The sequence below is a fragment of the Melanotaenia boesemani genome, chromosome 13 (assembly GCF_017639745.1).
Source record: "Melanotaenia boesemani isolate fMelBoe1 chromosome 13, fMelBoe1.pri, whole genome shotgun sequence".
NCBI lineage: Eukaryota > Metazoa > Chordata > Actinopteri > Atheriniformes > Melanotaeniidae > Melanotaenia > Melanotaenia boesemani.
This window is the reverse complement of record NC_055694.1, coordinates 6,628,242-6,646,681: the sequence shown is the minus strand read 5'-3', so window position 1 is coordinate 6,646,681 and position 18,440 is coordinate 6,628,242. Positions and strand designations below refer to the sequence as shown.

At 38.9% G+C, this 18,440-nt stretch overlaps 1 protein-coding gene across 1 annotated transcript; it reads right to left on the bottom strand.

Moving 5' to 3' along the window:
- Positions 1 to 1,095: 1,095 nt before the first annotated feature.
- dgkaa (diacylglycerol kinase, alpha a) lies at positions 1,096 to 18,440 on the bottom strand. Its single transcript, XM_042004069.1, has 24 exons — positions 18,222 to 18,440; positions 12,089 to 12,192; positions 11,673 to 11,749; positions 10,421 to 10,550; positions 10,168 to 10,242; positions 10,035 to 10,084; positions 9,859 to 9,933; positions 9,450 to 9,566; positions 8,263 to 8,380; positions 8,022 to 8,110; positions 7,794 to 7,913; positions 6,435 to 6,533; positions 6,117 to 6,203; positions 5,920 to 5,993; positions 5,764 to 5,838; positions 5,594 to 5,679; positions 5,407 to 5,496; positions 5,079 to 5,236; positions 4,908 to 4,972; positions 4,570 to 4,660; positions 4,273 to 4,459; positions 2,490 to 2,607; positions 2,243 to 2,303; positions 1,096 to 2,128 (listed from the first exon to the last, which is right to left on the bottom strand). The coding sequence occupies exons 2-24, from the start codon at positions 12,162 to 12,164 to the stop codon at positions 2,048 to 2,050; spliced, it is 2,199 nt and encodes a 732-aa protein (XP_041860003.1). The 5' UTR covers positions 12,165 to 12,192; positions 18,222 to 18,440; the 3' UTR covers positions 1,096 to 2,047.

Here is an 18,440-nt window from a genome sequence, read left to right as displayed (position 1 = left end):
TCAACTTTGCATTTAATTCATTTTACACCATCAGTGACCTCTGTAGTGGAGCATCTATAGGCAGTTACAACAGCTTGGCACCTCCTCCTCCTTATGCTGGTCACATTTTGCTGTGGGATGGCATCCCATTCCTCTATCAGGAGTTGCTGAAAGTCAACAAACATGAATGTATTGGTCTGAAATTTACAGCAAGCCCAAGCTGATCTCACAATAGTTCAGTGAGGTTTGGGTCTGGACTCATGGCATGCCATTCCTTCCTCTCTACTCCCAAAATCTGGAGGTAGTCTGTGTTCCTGGCTCTGTGAGGGGGCAGTGTTTTTAGCCTGGAAGATGAAGTTCGCCCCTGATTCTGGAGATAAAGGTTCACCACTGACTCCAGAATCTCATTCTAATATGTCTAACTATCAGTTAGATGCCAAACAGGTGCCAGTCGTACATCTGTGACTGGCACGCCTGCCAGCACTAAAATCTGGAATCAAGAATCCAACAATATATAACACAACACCAGTTGGCATTATTAAAGGGGAAAAATAATCAACCTTACAAAAAATTTCATTATATTTTGTGTCAAGTTTATAAATTCTGGTATTACTGATAGGTCAAAACAAGGTGGCTGAGGAGCATTATTGTTGGTTTATCACTGATCATCCATTATTTCAGACCAAATGAAGATGAAACTATCAGTAACTGCTGATTTAAGGAACTCAGCTTTTAAACTCTAATAAAACCACTTTAACCTGCGCTGACACCAAAAGACTGCTCTGTGAATCGGCCTATTGATTCTTGATTCTTTTCATTATAGCAAAGCTACATTTTTACTTAATCTCATATCTGTAGTTGTGATATGTCCCACAGTTTGAAGGCAGCATCTGTAACTTAGGTTACTTCAGTTTTCATTATTCATAAGTATTTTACATGTAAATGTTGTTTCTGCTATTTGATACCATAAATTAAATTGTAAATAAAAGTTAAGTTTAACAGAGACCAGATCAAGCAGAAGCTAAATGGCACAGATTATAAGTGAATGTCGCCCCCTCCAGGAAGAAACATGATCACATTATGTTGTGAGTAGGTTTAGTAAGTATAACAAAGACGGAAGTTCAGATGATTTATTAAAATTGTTACAGTTATTTCAGGCATATTACATTTACATCTTTAAGATATATTTAAATGATATGAATGATAAAGCATTTAAATAAAGATTACATCCAATAAAAGTGGGCTGGGCCCATCATTTTAAATCCAACTTATAAATTCAGTCAGTAGCTCTCCGCCCTCACACACACACACACACACACACACACACACACACACACACACACAGAAACCACTATTGGTCCATATAAAGATAGAAAGACTTTGTGAACACATGCACACAGAGAAACAGAAGGCTGACTGTCGTGGTTTTTTTTTCTGTTCCCCAAAATGCTTTCAAGTATTTTCTAAAATTACAGAAAAAAGTCAAATAACCTCAGTCTCATTTTGAGATGTAGTCTTGTCTTTCCATTGCTCTTGGTTCTGAATTGACTTGGATTTATATTTGGCTTTTAGAGCATATTTACAGGCACAACAAAATACTACATGGTCTATGCTCAAAGTTCATACACGTACAGCGCCTCGACTGTCTTCCACCTAACCACAGCCAGCGAGAGCAGATCATAAAGGCACATGAAGCCAGATATTCTTCACTTAGCATATTTAATATACACTAACCTTGATTTAGGTTCCTACACAGCAGCACTTCCATTAATTGTGAAGCGCAGACAGCAAAGTGGAAGCTATCAATAAAAACACTGAAAAAATTTGGTCAAAATCATTTTGCCATAACGCAAATATACTTCACCATAAAATTGTTTGTATTCATACCATACATGCTATATATATATATATATATATATGTGTTGTGTGTGTGTGTGTGTGTGTGTGTGTGTGTGTGTGTGTGTGTGTGTGTGTGTGTGTGTGTGTGTGTGTGTGTGTGTGTGTGAAATAAAAATAAAGTCTCAGTCCTACACGTTCACATTAAACACATGCACTAATTTAGTTGGTTTTATTTGGAGGTGAAAAAACCTGATGATTTGGCCTGAGGAGCCATCAGCATACAGGCTTGATTCTTGTGTGTGATGTGAATCTGAAACAGAAAAATGCAAAATGCAACAAATCAAATGATCTGGTGACCGAAAGTATAATTAAAATAAAACATTTTACTAGTGCCATTGTGCTTCTGTGACTGTGCTGTATTTACCGTGCAGGGGGGCTGCATCCATGGCTCTCCATCTATCTGCATAGGTAATGCTTTCTTTGTCCTGGTGTGAAGCACAGAGGGGTTGACAGAACATAGGAGGCATTAAAATCTTAGTATGTGATTACAATACTAAAAGGTAAATGTAAATGATTGTTTTTAGGTTAAGCATCTACTAAACACAAGCCATTGTCATGTCTGAAAAGCCACATTTGTTATGTCTGAACATGTCTGTGTGGCAGTTTCTCACCTTATGGTGATCTGTGAACTTTTTGCAAGCCGAACAGCACTCTTGAGGCCAGTGTAAATCTGCCCCATCTCCATGGCTCCTTCGAGGCCGACAACCTCTAACCGACGGTCACTGAGATCTGACAATAACACACACACACACCGAAGCACCAGTAAACAGAAACAACTGAGACAGAGCAAGACAACAGTCATCATATTTATGCTGCAACAGAGTAGATATCGCTTAAAGTAACAAAACCATTTTGTACACAAAGCACATTTTACACGATGACTATCCTTTAAAACAAAGTGCAAATATCTTGATTCAGTGTTGACTTATTAATAAAGAATCATTTCACTATTGTGGTTTACTTGGATGGAAATATTTTCAAGCTTGAACATTTACAAGCTTAACTTAAAAACTTCGAATTCTAACCTTTATTAAACCTCTTCTAACAAAAGTGTTGTCATTATCTCTTGTTTAGTTGCCTCTTGTTGTGTTACAGCTTGTTTTTACTGCCATCAAGTGGTCAGAAACATAAGTAACTGCAGGATTGTGTCTTCAAACCAAACACTTCATCACACGGGCCAATATTTAATTAGATGCATTGAAAGTTTCTTAAAGCTGCATTAACTGACTGAAGAGTTGCCTGGTAACATAACCAAGAGACAACAACAACATTAACATTAATCTAGAATCTGGTAGCTCAGTACTTCAATAATATTTCCACAGTCTGAAAATGTATGCGCCTCACAGCATATTGGCTCAAAACAGAGAAAATAAATGATCTGGTGTCAGCCTCATGTTGTTTTTACATTTGGTTTGGTAAGTTAATTTTATTGTCACCCTATTTTGAATCCTAATAACTTAGAGCAAAAATCTTCGCTTTAGTTGCTAAATGTTTCCTGTTTACACACAAACACGGGAAAATGTGCAGAAAAATGTGCTGTTTTGACACCAAACGTAGCTGTTTTGCGTTTTACAGAGAAATATTCTCTCAAGCACCCTGAGAGCTGCTTGAGAGAACATTAGGAAGGTAGCAGGCTTAGCATCACACAAAGATTGGTGCTTTTGCTGTGTTTGCACATACAGCTGCTATATATGGACTAACAGCTGTTACTTAAGACTTGTTTGCGCACACATGCATATTCATCTAAAATCGTGCATAATAAAAACATTTTTTGTAAATTCTCATCTGTGTAAATGTTTATTGTGTCTTTTGTCAGCAAGAAAACAATTTTAAGAGTTACAACTTTAAAGAAAATTACAAATACAAAGTGTAGTTTGTGACTACGGTTTTTTTTATAGTGAATTTATGAACTGATAGCTGTGAAATAACATCATTATTCATGGAGTAGAAGATAAATCAGTTCCACAAAATGTGCAAATCATAAATTACACTTTTTATTTGTAAATATTTTAAGTTGTACCTTTTTAAATTGTATTCTAACAGACAAAATACACAACAAACATTTTATGTGTGAATTTAAAATTTTTAGGCATGTACAACTTTAGATGGGCATGCAACAATGTGTAGTTGTGCACACACGTGTTCTTTACACCCTGCTAGTTGGTGTAAGCTAGATGTTATAAGGTGTGGTGTTGGTCAGGTAGTGTACGTTTGGTTTATCAGCTGTTTAACTGACAGCAGCTGCAGAAGGAAATCTGGATTTAGACTTTGCTAAAAACAATCAGCTAATGAGTTTTGTACAGCTGACGGGGAACTTTCATGTCACACACTAGTCACATGATACACCGGGTTTAACATCATCACACAGTAGAGCTGAGGTCATTGACAAAATACCTTGGGAAGTCACTTTCAAAATCTCAGGGTTGATTATCACATTAGGCTCCTCTTGACTTGTCAGTGCCTTAGTGTCCCCTTTTTTGGTCTCACCCCACAGGTTGGAGCCACCATGCATGCTGGGGATGTTAAGGACTGCAACCCCCTCCATAGACAGGCCACTGAGATCCAACGGAGTGCCACAGCACTGACATAGACAGAGATAGAGCATCAGAATATTGTCTGTGGGCTCTTTTTTTGTTGCTTGTTTTAAGTTCAAAATGCACACTTTCGGTTCTCCTGCTGCTTTGCTCTCACCTCAATTGTAAGACTTTCGTTGAGTTTCTTGCAGGAAGCAGAAATGGTTTCTGAAGTGGCAAATTCAAAATACCACAACTTGTTCTTCATTCTGCAGAGACAAAAAGTGAGTCTTTTAGGTTAAACAGACATTTCATGTGCATAGAGCATGTCCTCTTAAAGGAGGAAGAGTCATGTGGCAACACTTGCTGCCACACACACCTGCTGTCCCCACCTGCATCTATTTTATTTTAGCTTTAAATAAGGCAAGTAATTACAAAAAGAAATAGCTAAGCATTTTTTTAATTATAAATGGCATGCTGCTGTCTGTTGATCTTAATTAGGTGCAACAAAAATACCTGCTGTTGAATTTCTGAGGATGTTTCTCCCTCATTGTGTGAAACCGGTGAGCAATGGAGGCATCCTATCAATGCAACACAATGTGACAATGAGCGATACAGCAAGCTCCCCTACCTCCCAACTGAAAACAGAACACTTCCCCTTGTGTGTCACATTTCTAAGAAACTTACAACTCCAATAGAGAAGTAGTTGTTAATGATTTCATATGGTACAGGGTCACCTTCCTGATCCTCATCTGTGATAACTTGCACGCTCCAGCGGTCCATTAGCACTTGAGAACTCCCCTCAATGTCTTTAAGAATACGACTCAGATCTTCACCATCATAACCTGTAAAAAACAGAGGCGAGAGGAAGCCGATGTGACGCAGTCCTGTCATGTGCACAAACATTACACAGAGCATTTTGGAGAACACATGCTTTGCAGAAGTACATTTACTTAAGTGCTACCATTTTGTTAGATTCAAGAAGGAAAACTCAAGCGTCTCATTTACTTCTCACCTCCTCCCCAACGCAGACATCGTGCGAGGTCATTTCCTGTGCCTAGAGGAAGCACAGCAACAGGTGGTCGTACCAGCAGATTGGCTTTGTCTGATTGTAAGAAAAGGAAAGGGGGAAGGAAAATAAATAAACACGTCAAAACAATTTCTACATATGCCTTTTATAAAGCCTGACCGTACAAGCTCACCTATTGCATCTAAAATCCAGCCAACAGTGCCGTCTCCACCGCACACCAAGATTCTGTAGTCCTGCAGATTTCTGAAGAAACTCAGTCTGAAATAAAGATGATGATGGGAATTACAACAGCAAGGTATGCAATGATGATTTCTAAGGATACCATGGTCTGAAAAAACTCACCCTGGTCCAGGACCACCATTGGAAAGGTTGTATACCTGCCGTGGGTTCAGTAAATACTGAAATTTACGCAGGACTCTGGAATACATGAAAACAAGCTTAAAAATGCACTTATATTAGAAATCTGTTTTTCCATAAACAAATGCTTCCTGAGCTCACCTTTCTCCCTGCTTGCCACCACTTTTAGGGTTGACAAACACTAGAAGAGGATGGGTGTTTGGCACAGCGCTGATCTGTTGATATATAAATGAGTGCTGTAGTTATTACACACACATAAAACACAGATTTAAAGCATATATTTTAAGAGCTTGTACATTTTTGCAGCTCTCATTCTGCATCACTGCCATGAAAGCTACCTGAAGCACTTGTCCATCAGGAGTAATATTGAGGTCGCTGTCTTCTGCTGATCCTGAGGAGCCATTTTTCATGTTGTTTGGTCTCTCCTTCAGTCACAAAAACAAAACCATTAAGTAAATAAATCTGAGAAAATCTATTAGTGTTCACAGCCTTTAGAAGACAAGAAAAAAATATCCATTATACGTATTTATGAAAATACCACACAGGTATGAAGGTTTTCACAAACAACCTTGGCTGACGTTATGTTCTGCGTTGGTGTGACAGGTGCTGTTTGTACTGTACATGAGCTTGAGATGAGCCTGAGGATATTTCTGTACCTTTACGACAGGATATATTGCCCATGGAGGCAGGATATGGTCTCGGAGCAGCCCACAGGTACACTCTGCTGGCTCCTTGTCTGCACATTCGTCATGGCGCTGGTTAACACAAGGGGGCGATACATTATATAAACTCTTGAAACAGTCGTGACAGAGAGAATGTAGCTCTGTCTTTTTAAAGATTAGCTTTGTGAGACAGAAAAGCAATAAAATCAGATCTGATTATTGCTCAGATTTATACTGATCATCCATAACATTATGATCATTTGCCTAAAATGGAGTTGGTCCTTCTTTTCCCACCAAAACAGCCCTTACACATCACAGCATAGGCTCCACTAGACCTCTGAAGGAATCCAATGGTATGTGGCACCAAGCTGACAGCTGCAAGTCCTTTAAGTCTTTGAAGTTATAAAGTGAGACATCCATGGATCAGACATGTTTGTCCAACACATCCCATAAATGCTAGAGTGGATTGAAATCCAGACAATTTAGAGGCCAATTTAACACCTCATACTCAGGGTGTATTATCCTGCTAAAAAAATGCCACTGCCATCAGGAGACACATTTTTCCACAAGGAGATGTTGAAAGAAACAATGTTTAGTTAAGTGGTCTACGTAAAAGTAAAGCATAAATGGCATGACCCAAACATTTCTGCCAGAACTCTGCTCAAAATGTGACACTGCCCCTGGCAGCTTTCCTCATTCCCATGGTGCCTTGTGATGGCATGCCTTCTGTGTATCAGATCACCTCATCATCTGCTACTGCTCTGTGGTCCAGATCTGATGGCAATGTGCCCATTGCAGGTGTTTTTGGAAGTTAACATGGATCAATGTGAGCAATTTTAACAGTTTACAGCTATGCAGCTCCAGAGTGCAACGCACTGTGTGATCTGACATATTTTTTTAACCATTCTGACCTACTGTGCTAAATGAGCCTTTACTCCCCCAAGCCCATTTGCTCTTAGTGATCATGAGACTGACTGGTGTACTTAAAAATGCACCACTCCTATTAGCTATGAGAATATTTAAGATGTGTGTCATAAAGTCATGCTGTGAAGTTAATGTAGAAACACATCTGTGTAATGATGGACATTCATTCATCTGGCAACATTTCTTCTATAAACCACAAGCGGATGAGTGGCTGTGCCGTTATGTGGTTTAGGCTGTCATAGCCTCATACACACAAAAGATTTATCCACTTATAGCTTTGCACCACACAATCTTTGAGTCCAGTCGAAGGATTTGTCAACTTGCAAGAAGAGTCAGTAATTAAACATCGCTACTAAATTATATGAGGAGGTTATATTTAAATAGGAAAAATAAGTGTGGTGCACTTTTAAAAATTAGATCCTTCCTCACCATTGTGTGACACCACACACAGTGTTTGCCTGTTAAGCCTTGGAAGCTCTTGATCTTCTTTTGGCATCTATCACACTTCCTTGAATCACAGTTCCCACTCACCCAGTCGTGCGCTGAAACCTGTGAAGTGGGACGCATGTCCACATGTAAAAGCCTTAAGATAAAGGATCAAACCAGATTTAGACTACATGCGTTACTGTAAAGGTTGTCATGGAGACACCAACATACCCCTGTTTCTTTCTTTGACTTCACGTACGTCCTGGTGCAAGGAGCTGGGTTCCTGTTAGCACAGCGTCCATGGACTGTGTATTTGCAACCTGCACATAATTCAATTGTCATATAATTCTTAGATAAAAATCACACTATCAAAAGCAAAGTTAACAGATGAGTGATAATTAAAGCAAAATGGATCGTGCAGTTCTGAGAGTCCTGAGAGTGTCGCCCTCCTCTGGTAAGCTTGGGTACTCACAGGTGCAGCACAGGCCTTGCTTCCTCAAACCCAGCAGCAAACTCTGACATACATTGCAGTACACCGGCTTGTTAAAATGCTTCATCCTCCAAAGGTGTTGTCCGTCTGTTTGGGTCATCTGATAGTTCAAAAAGCCATCATTGATGAAAATGTAAAAGAGGGAAGAAAAAAATTGATTATTACCTCTGTCATTTTTATTTGTTTTCTTTTTACAGAAAAAAATCTTTTCAAGTCTAGAAGCTTTTTATCTTCTCTAGCTGAATTTTGAATCCACGCTACAATTGTTTTGCAGTCAAGGTTTGCTTCTCGGTCATTTATTGCACCTACTTATGACAAACCACGCCTTAATGAGACTGCCCAGTACGCAGTAAACACTAACTCCACACATCACTGCATACTGCTCAACATTATGCATATTCAAATCAACTTTGGTTGGTGATAATCCTTATCATCACAAGATTAAAATGTTGCTTTTAATCTATTTAAAGAGTAACCAGTTCTCTAACCCAGATTACACACTGAAATGCTTTTTTTATGACATGATTTATCAGCCGATCAGTTGCTGCATGAGCCGTAGTGGGCAGCAAACTCCAACTGTGAGGGGCTGAATTCATGCACCCCAGGCTTCAAATGTCCATTGGTGGCTAGAAATAGCCTGTCGGGAAGTCCCTTGCATTGTTGTATAGAGGCAAAATCCAGAGAATATTCTGTCTCTGCCTTTAGTTTGGGCTTTAATCATCACAGTGAGCCATAAAACTGACAGTACGTAGCTTCTACATTCTGGGCAACACATTAAAAATCCCTCATAACACAACTGTAATCTGTCCTTAGTTTAAGACTACCATTTTTATTAATACAACCTACATTAAAATGATTAATTCCTTTAGTCCAATATAGCGTATTAGCACTAAATATTGATATTTTATGCAAGCACTTAGATGCTGCAGAGTAAGTGGAAAAACACTACAGTATTATGATGGTGCAGAGCTTGCATGGGGGGGGGATGACATTACCACACCCTGTAACACTGAGTCGGCACAAAGGCTTTCAGAGACAGGGAGGAGAAGGAGGCAAAGGACAGAGGAGTGCCACACAAGGGCAGGGTTTCAAAAGAGCAGTTACTACTTGATGAAACACCTGCTGTAAAAATGAAACATGCTCTCAAAATCTCATGAAAAAAAGAGTACCTTCAAACCCAGCAAGACGAGCAAGGGAACGTTGTTCATGCCTCCTTCTACCCACTCATCCATAGAAACTGTTCCACTGCTGTCAGCATCAATCGCTGTCATCATGTCCTTCAGAACCTGATGAAATCTGTTGTTATTACCTAATCAACATGTCTATCACTTTTACAGCATAACAGGTTTATGATTTGTGACAGTAGTTAAGCACAGATTCCACATGCAGGACAGTTTAAAGGTTTATGAATAACCCTTGCCATATCATGAGCTTAACAGGGTAATGGATTTATTATGCAAACAAATGTATATTTTAGTAGATATGTTTACTTGATTGCCATGGCTGAAAATTTAGCTCATACAGAGTTGAATGTTTATGGGATGTTCATGTTTCAGAGCGGGGCATCCTGGGACATACCGGCTTGAGCTCTGACACATCCCAGTCAAGATATTCTGCAGCATGCATCATCTGGGCAATGATCCGATCAACTTCCTGTTTAAAAAAGGTCACAACAGACATATGCTTTTGTTTTTGGTCTGGTAGCATGAAATGATTTGTTATAGTAAAACAATAAGACTTTCTCAACAACTTACAGAGCTGTCGAGGACTCCGTTATTATCTCTGTCATAAAGCCTGAAAGCAACTAAAAGGAGAAAGAAAATGAAAGTGGAACTACTAAGCTGTCAGTCCTTTAATTCTGGGCAAAAAAAGAAAATAAAGACTCACATTCTAATTTGTCTCTGGGCTGGCCATCCTCTAGCAGAGAGAAGTAACATGAAACATCCTTGAGGAAAACCTCCTCTATAGAACAGATGGAGAAAAGAGAGAGGGCTGTGAATACTCTGGTTACCATAACTGCACAAACTGTGCTGAATGGGCATGCAGTGATAAGTGAATGTACGCCAAAAAGGCCATAGCGTAAATTGATAAGGGACTGCTGTAAAGTGCATGTGAATAAATGCTCCACATATAAACTCACTGGTGCTGTCTTCCTGGGTGGGTTCAGAGTTTTGGAAGGAGCGGAAGAGTCTCTGGCAGAGATCCACAGGGAAGTCCTCCACTTCTAAATAAGTCTTCAAGAACAGACGAAAGCCTTCTTCATTGACGCACTAGAGGGAAAAAATGAATGGTGCAGGAATATTTTGGCATTTGAGTGAAATGTAAAATGAGAAGGGTAAACTAGATGTACGCAGTTTACTTATTAACTTTCTCATCTGAAGATAAAGGAAGAAGACAATCCAATTACTGCACCAATGCTAAAATGCCTCTTAGGAAAAAAGACACTGTGCTGAAGTATTAGGTGTGTGTGTTTACTCAGAGTTTAAAAGGCTTTCAAAAGCCTAAGATACATTAATCCTTTATTCATAAGTAAACATATGTCTAAAACAAACTGGAGTGATTGGAGGGCTTTCAAGAGACCGTGACATAGGACAAAAACTAGCTCCTGATTCAAGTTTCCAGTCCATCTGTCAAGCCAAACAGATGGACTGGAAACACATGGTAATGTGCTGTAGGGCTAACAAGCGGTATTCCCTCGATAATGGTGAGCCACAAACCCATTTCATGTTGATATTATTCCATTTCCCTGGCTTATACTCTGCAGAGATGCCCCAGTAATACTTAAAAGTTGCATCAAGGCAGCGAGGTCACAAAAAGAAAAGAAAGAAAAAGCAATTGCGAGTGAGAGACCAAAGGAATTGCCTCACTATCCAGAACACACCGGCTATGTGCAGAGCAATAATTTCACCGCTGTTTATTTCAACAAATATCTGCTGATCCTTTATGGCTTTATTTATGTTCTTGTTTTCTGGTATATCTAAAAGGTAGCCAAATAATCCATCAGAAATAACATAATTTGCCTCCTGCACAAATAATTTGGCAGCATCGACCACTGGTGTACAGTATTTGAAAAACCTTTTTCAATCACAATTATGCTTACACTGCATGAGCACAGCCAGCTCACTGAGCGAGACCGTGCTGCGTGGGCAAATCTAAGGAGGCAATTTACATTTACAGCCTCGGACAAATGCAACAGCTTAGTCAAAATGATCAATAGGTTAGAATCTAATTAAGCAGCACAGGAAAATTAATAACTACCCAACATACATGAATCATGGTCCCATTTCACACTAAACAGCTGCACTGAGAGTTATTATTTTACTCAGTTATGTGAGTCAGTACTGAAAGGGGGTGGATTTGACTGCGTACAGCAGGAAACACCATCCCCTCACCTCTCCATGTCGATGCTGGGCCAGTCTCCCATCTGCATCAAATTCCTTCAGCACATCTTTCACTTTCAGGCTGCAGTCTGGAGACGAAAAAAACAAAGGTCACACAGGTGTACACATATATTTCAGTAAAAGTTAGCAGTTCATTAATGTTTTCATGTCATTCTGAAGTGTTATTTTAATGTTTAATCAAGCAATACATAAAGGTACATTAGGCTATAATAAAACAAAATGTGTATGCTTAACTTGTTAAAAAAAAAGAAAAAAGAAGATGTGGTAGACTACTGCTGCCTCCTCTAGATATGAGAAACCATGAGCGAGTGTAAATGAGGGTGTGTGGGTGGAAGTGTGTGTGGGGAGGGATGTTAAGCGCTGCAAAAGCTGCCCGCCCGCCCGCCTGCTTGCCTGTCTGTACTCACATTCAATATACTGCTGTAGCTGGATAAAGTCGACAGGGCTCAGTTCCTTCACCTCTGGGTTTGTGGGGGTGGACATGGTGCCTGCTTGTGCACTAACCGTCTGCCTGTGTACATACAGGCGAGAGGAAAAGAGAAGGTGGGTGCACAGTACCCTGCTTCTTTGTAAAAACATAAAAGCATGGCTGCAAGCAAAAGATAGCATCATCCATCTTGCACTGTAAAAATCCATAATTGTAGACAGAGAATTAACAACCAAACTTTGTGTGAGGGAGAGAAACTGAGAAGAGGCCTGAGAACATGAAAAACTCCTTCATGATTAATCATTTCTTTTCAACAATTGTGATGCAACTTCACTTGAAAAATATGAAAAATATTGTAGAGTTACATTAATAAACTTTGCAAAGTTTCGCATCATCTTCCATGTGACTAGCCAGCTGAAACTGGGTCTGGCAGAATTTATATCAGGCACCCATGATACTTCGACTCTAGGGATTCCCTGCACCCAAAATCTGTTTCCACATACTTACTGGCCCATATTAGCTTTAAAAAATACTACATCTAGCAAGTGAATGGTTTAGTTAGTGCCAAAGTGAAGCACTACATTTTGGTTTGAGGATGCAGAAATTAAAATCTTATGTAAAGGTTACAAAAAATACATGCAGGGTTGTCAAGGGGCATCCCCATATGTGAAAAGGAAGAGACTTAAATGTCAAACAAGACTGAAAATAAACAAGATATTTAAATCTTTCACAGAGAGAGAGAGAGCTCCTAAGTGCAATAAAAACAACTGACCTCACATTGTTTTGAAGGCGGAAGCGTGAAGCCTGAAAGAACGTTTAGATGGTTTGTTTTGAATGCTTTAATCAGCATAAAGCAGTGCTGTTAAAGCATAATGGAAGGAGATTTTTATCATGACAGAAAAACAAGCAGTCCGTCAAATAAACAACTCATTAATCATTGAGGGAAGGAGAAAAGAGTTAATGGACAGGTGAAAGCTGCCATCCAGACATCCTGTTTAACGCTGCTGCCAAGATGCATGTCAGTAAAAACAGTTCAACAAGAAATATACAAACTGATCATTAATAAACTGATGATGTGCAATTATGTTAGTGAGAAAACATGTCATAACAAGCACTAGAAGGTAAAACGTGCTTCTCTGGTTGTCTGATGCATTCCTCTTCTGGTAAAAAGAATATATAGAGGCTTGTATTAGTTTTTATTCTGCACATTGCAACTGTTAAGGAAGAAAATCTCCCATGCTTATAATGCAGTAGTAACTGTTATGACCATTTCAGAGCCCTGGTATGACTTACAGCTTACAGTGGCTCAATACAGATGTAGATGCTGCTGTTAAGCTTAGTTACTTAGACGTGTTTTATCCTGTTACCAGCACCTCACTAGCTAGATCTTCTTCATATTAGCAATTTTGTCTGATTTACTTACGAAAAAAAGAATATTTTGTATTGTTCGCTAAAGAACATCATGTTTCTTTACAGTAAATGAAACAAACAAGAAACTGAACAAAATGCATGTCTAAATTACATTTCTATAATAAGAAAATACAGCGCATAATTTTTAAATCAATCTGCATTAATGGGCCCTATAAAACAGCAAATACAGTTTTTATATTACCATTTTATGTATACAAGTAAATTAAATAGAAGCTGTCTATCATCTTGAGGATAATAATAATAATCCAGAAATAACCATTAATTATTGCTCATGTTAAAACCATTTTTGATAGATTTTTATACAAGTGTAACATCAAAAATGACTTGTTTGTGATTATCTGGTTGAGTTGGCTAATCTTGCATTCGACATTGTTACAGAAGGAATTACAGGATAAATGAATTAATCATGTTTACTAAAACTACAAAAGCAAGAGATGCATGCTGTTAATCTAATGTGTTACATTTCAAATCCATTATTATCATCCTCTACAAAATGAGTGTATGATGGTTTTTAGTCCAGGCTGATGAAAAGGCCCTTGGTATAAAGGCATTGTTCCCATGTTTTATCACACATTCAAGTGCATCTGGTGCAGGGATCAGTCGCAGCTGCCTGCGCTGAACAGAGTACTCAGGGGACAAAGAAAGTACTGAGAAATTAAATGAAATAATCTGAAATAACATCCGACTCCCTACATGTGATTTGGATCCATTTGCTCTCTTTGGGCTCTGAAAGGTTCACACTGTCCTCACTTAATTCCCTCAAAAGGTCAGCAACGTTGCCTAGCATTCCTGCTTATGCAGCCAATCAGGTGGACCAGGCCTGTATTGACAGCAAAACGACACATGAAGGAATCATGAAAAGCCACCTGCTCCTGATCACAAGACTACAGCCTCAAACTGTTTATCTTGGAAATATTCTCCTGACTCCGTCTTCAAACAATGTCGTACAAATAAACTAAAAATAGGCCTCTAAGTTTATTTGCGCTCTTCTTTTTTTAGAAACTTCTGGGTGTTATTCTTTCTTTCCCGTTCCTTTTATGCTCTCCAGAGAAGCGTGCATCAAGAATACTATCATGTCTATTTTTTCTTCTTACCAACTGAGCATCATCACTATAGTCTGGTTCCACACAATCTTTGAGCTATCTGAGTAATCCGATTCCTCACTTCCTGATTAGATAATGATTTGCATGCACAATGCAGAGAGAGAATGAGGACAGCTCAGAACATGGAGCACAGGAAGAAGAATTATATATTTAGAGGAGAAATTAATAGTGTACTGTAAATTGTCCCCTCACAAACATGAGGTACACTACCGAAAAAAAGATGGCATCAAATAAATGAGCCTACCAAAGCAAGCATGAATATTTCAAAAAGTTTTACAAAGGCTTGAGGACTACACACAGTCAGCGGGACGACTCAGTTCTTGGTAAAGTTACACTGTTTGACTTAAGTTAAATGACAGAATCTTTATGAGGGGACTGTTTATGTTCATTTATAGCAACATTTATGTGGAAAAGTCGGTGTTGTGTAGACATATGAAGGGTTTAAATGCTACCTAACAGGGGTTCAATGAACTGGGATTTACTTTGGTTCCTTCTACTGAAAGATGAGATGCAGTTTGGAATATTCCACACAATCAGTTCAGAAAAAAAGTGAATGGTACATTATCTGAACAGAAATGCACTGAAGCTTCATGAGTGGTTCTTTAAATCTGAGTGCAAAACTATATATATGATAAAAAAAAAATAAGTAAATAAATAAAAAAAAACATCTGACACTTCTATGTCCGAACACTTAACTCAAAACCATGGAAGCAATTTGCTTTCCAAAAAAAGTCATGCAGACATCATATGAATCTCAACGTTGTTAAATAAAAAAGTGAGCAAGAATGAGACTGTTCTCTTCATAAATATCTCTTCGAGGTATGGTTGGGGATGACCTTTTTTCCATGAGGGCTGATGTTTGTGCAGGTTGTTACAACGCCCACGCCTTGTGTCAAGGAAATCTGCTGTTTTGCAACACTTGCAACGCATATGTCACTGACTTTGTCATGCTGTGGTTGGAAAAGACCATGCTTGCTCTTTGGAGAAAGTGAAGTCAAGAATTTGTTTTTCTTTTGAAACTACAACAATTCTCTTTATTGAAGTGTGTGCAGATTGCATCAGATTAGCAGAGGGGAAGGACCAACATGCTTGGTTGCTATGGAAAGAGTTTCCCTCCATCGGCTGCTCTCTGTCAAAGCACTGCACCGGGTGACTAACAGATAGGAGGATCCACAGGCAGAAAGGGAGGTAGCCTGCACAACGAGGGGGGAGCCCAGTCATTAGTTTTAAGTATTTCCCCCTCAGCTCCCTCTCCTCCCAAGCCACAGGCCATCAGAACCAGAGGAAGTGCTTTAAACTCTATTCTTCATGATGAATACTGTGACCCACTGCTTGAATGAGGGAATACTCCCTTACTATAAATGGACTGCTTGTTCAAGGGGTCACTTTGCAGGCTTAGCCAGAAGTCGCAAACCACAGAGAAAAGAAAAAAAGGCACATTTTTATGCACTGAGGTATCCCTGGAGTTCCAGGGAGCCACGACTTCCCCTGTTTTTGCACTTTGCTTCATAGAAACATCCCAAAATATAATGTTGATCCTATTTATATAACTAATTTGGTTTGCTAAATTATATTAAACACTGTCCTGGATAAGTGAATTTTAAATTATAGATGGAGCTAAATTTTCCTCATGAATATGTCAGTTGTATAATGACCCAAAGCCCAGCAGAAATATGTTATAACTACATGTTCACAAAAGATTATGCTTATCTAGAACTGTGTGGGGACATTTGAGGAACTGGGAGGTATGCAAAGCACATGCTCCACTTTGGAGAAACAGAGGATAAACTGAACACGATAAATACAGATTGTATATTAGACCAAAAAATGAAAAGAAAAAAAAGCATCCACTACTAAATGAATCATAGATTTCTTGTAAAATGTTGGCGAGGCTTTGCTTGCCTCCGAGCTTCAAAGTGAGGACTGCCTATCATTCTGAGTTTAGACTTGAATGTGACTTATATAATAGCATTTTTTGTGGAGGCAGCCTTGTAGAATAGCATGCTGTGTGCAGACACAGAGGAGGGTGGAAAAAAAAACTAAAACCTGACCAGACTTGACAGAGAGCATACTACTGTACAACCACACAACTTATTTTTCTGTTAATGTGTCAGGTAGTCTTGTTTAGCTTGTTCACAGAGCGACATCTAAAAATTAAACAACAGTTATTTGATCGGAAAGACAATTATGTAATTTTCCCACAATCATACAAACATCCTAAAGACCAGAAGACAAAAATAAAAAAATGTGCTATTTTAGATTTTTAATTAAAATATAAAAAGGTGAGACTGACTGCCATTATGGTAATAATATATTGGCTAATGACATTGTGTGAATGCCAAATACATAGCTGGTTGTAAACACATAATTTAGGCTGAGATAATATAATTAATTAAGTGGAAATAAAACAGATGATAGAACCACTGTATCCAGAGATGTGATATAGTCTATAAACAAAAAGCTTTAATGTCACACCACTTTCACCATAGCAAATATTTACAAATTATGGGGAAAAAATATACTGAATTCTAGTTTTTTTTTTTAAATCTGCATTATGCACCTGACTACAATACTCTGTGCCATAAAGCGCTCTTGCATCAACAACAAATGAACACCATGGAGACTCTCGACATTTCCTGCTAACAAAACAAACATCTAGAAATGTCACAAGGAAAGAAATCTAGGTGTTTGTTTTGTTTTCCCCCAAAGATTAAAAACGCAGGCCAAACTAACAACAAAAAAAAAAAGCGTGGGAAACAGAAAGCAGATTACACATAATGCCTATCCTGCTTTTCCAGTTGCCTTAGGTCACACTCACCATTTACTGTCAAAAGATGGTGAAAAGTGCAGACTTGAGTAAACAATGACTTCACAGATGTGGTAGTGCCCACACACACCCACCATTCTCTACTTCACACCATGAAACATTCCTTTTATTTTTCATTTTTGAGGTCCCAAAACTAACTAAAACACTACAAAAACCCTTTTAGAGTGTTTAATGTGTGCTGTGGTTGAGGTTTGCCAGTAGAAAAGCACCCTATCCTGCAACACATGATCACAGACGGGGTCGTTCAGATAAGCTCTGATCACAAGAAAGCAATAATCTGTTTCTTCCATGTACCAGTGACACATTAAGTCGTAAATTGTAAAGATAAGTGTAAAAATGTAACTCGATGTTGAGACCTTTACACCAAAATGATGTTTTCTTCAGACATGACCATTCAAATACGTTTAGATGCACTACAGAGGGGTTCCCCAAGGGTAACGCAAGTAGCCTACACACTATAAAGGGAACTGAAATGATGCACGTTTGTGATAACTTAATAAGGCGCAGCGCTGCGCATTCAGATACAGTTGGTGCACTCTGCTGCTTGTTGTTCTGCTCTGCGAATTATTCTGGTTGTAACACATAACTGTGTGCAGAACTCGTGGATTTTTATATCAAATTCTTCCCAGCAAGACAAGTTAAACCAGCTAAAATGATCGCTCTGTATTAGACTGCAGCTAGAACAGGTTTTGGTCTGTAACGAAACTTAAATCAATGCGAGTACGGACATGTACCGTTTGGAAGTCGCTTACCTTTCCTCCGAAACGCCGTTGTTTTGTTTTTGTTTTTTTTTAAGAGCGTCGTGGTACAGCCCTATAAACGGTTTACGATCCTGCTTTCGGGTGAGAAGCAAAGTGGCCTTTAAATTCAAATGGAGGCAGCAGATTCAGCGGAGTGGAAGCCGTGAACTAGTGCAGGGCAGAGTTAGTGGGCGACTGAGGATCCCTCCTGTCAAAGCACAAGCACCGCCT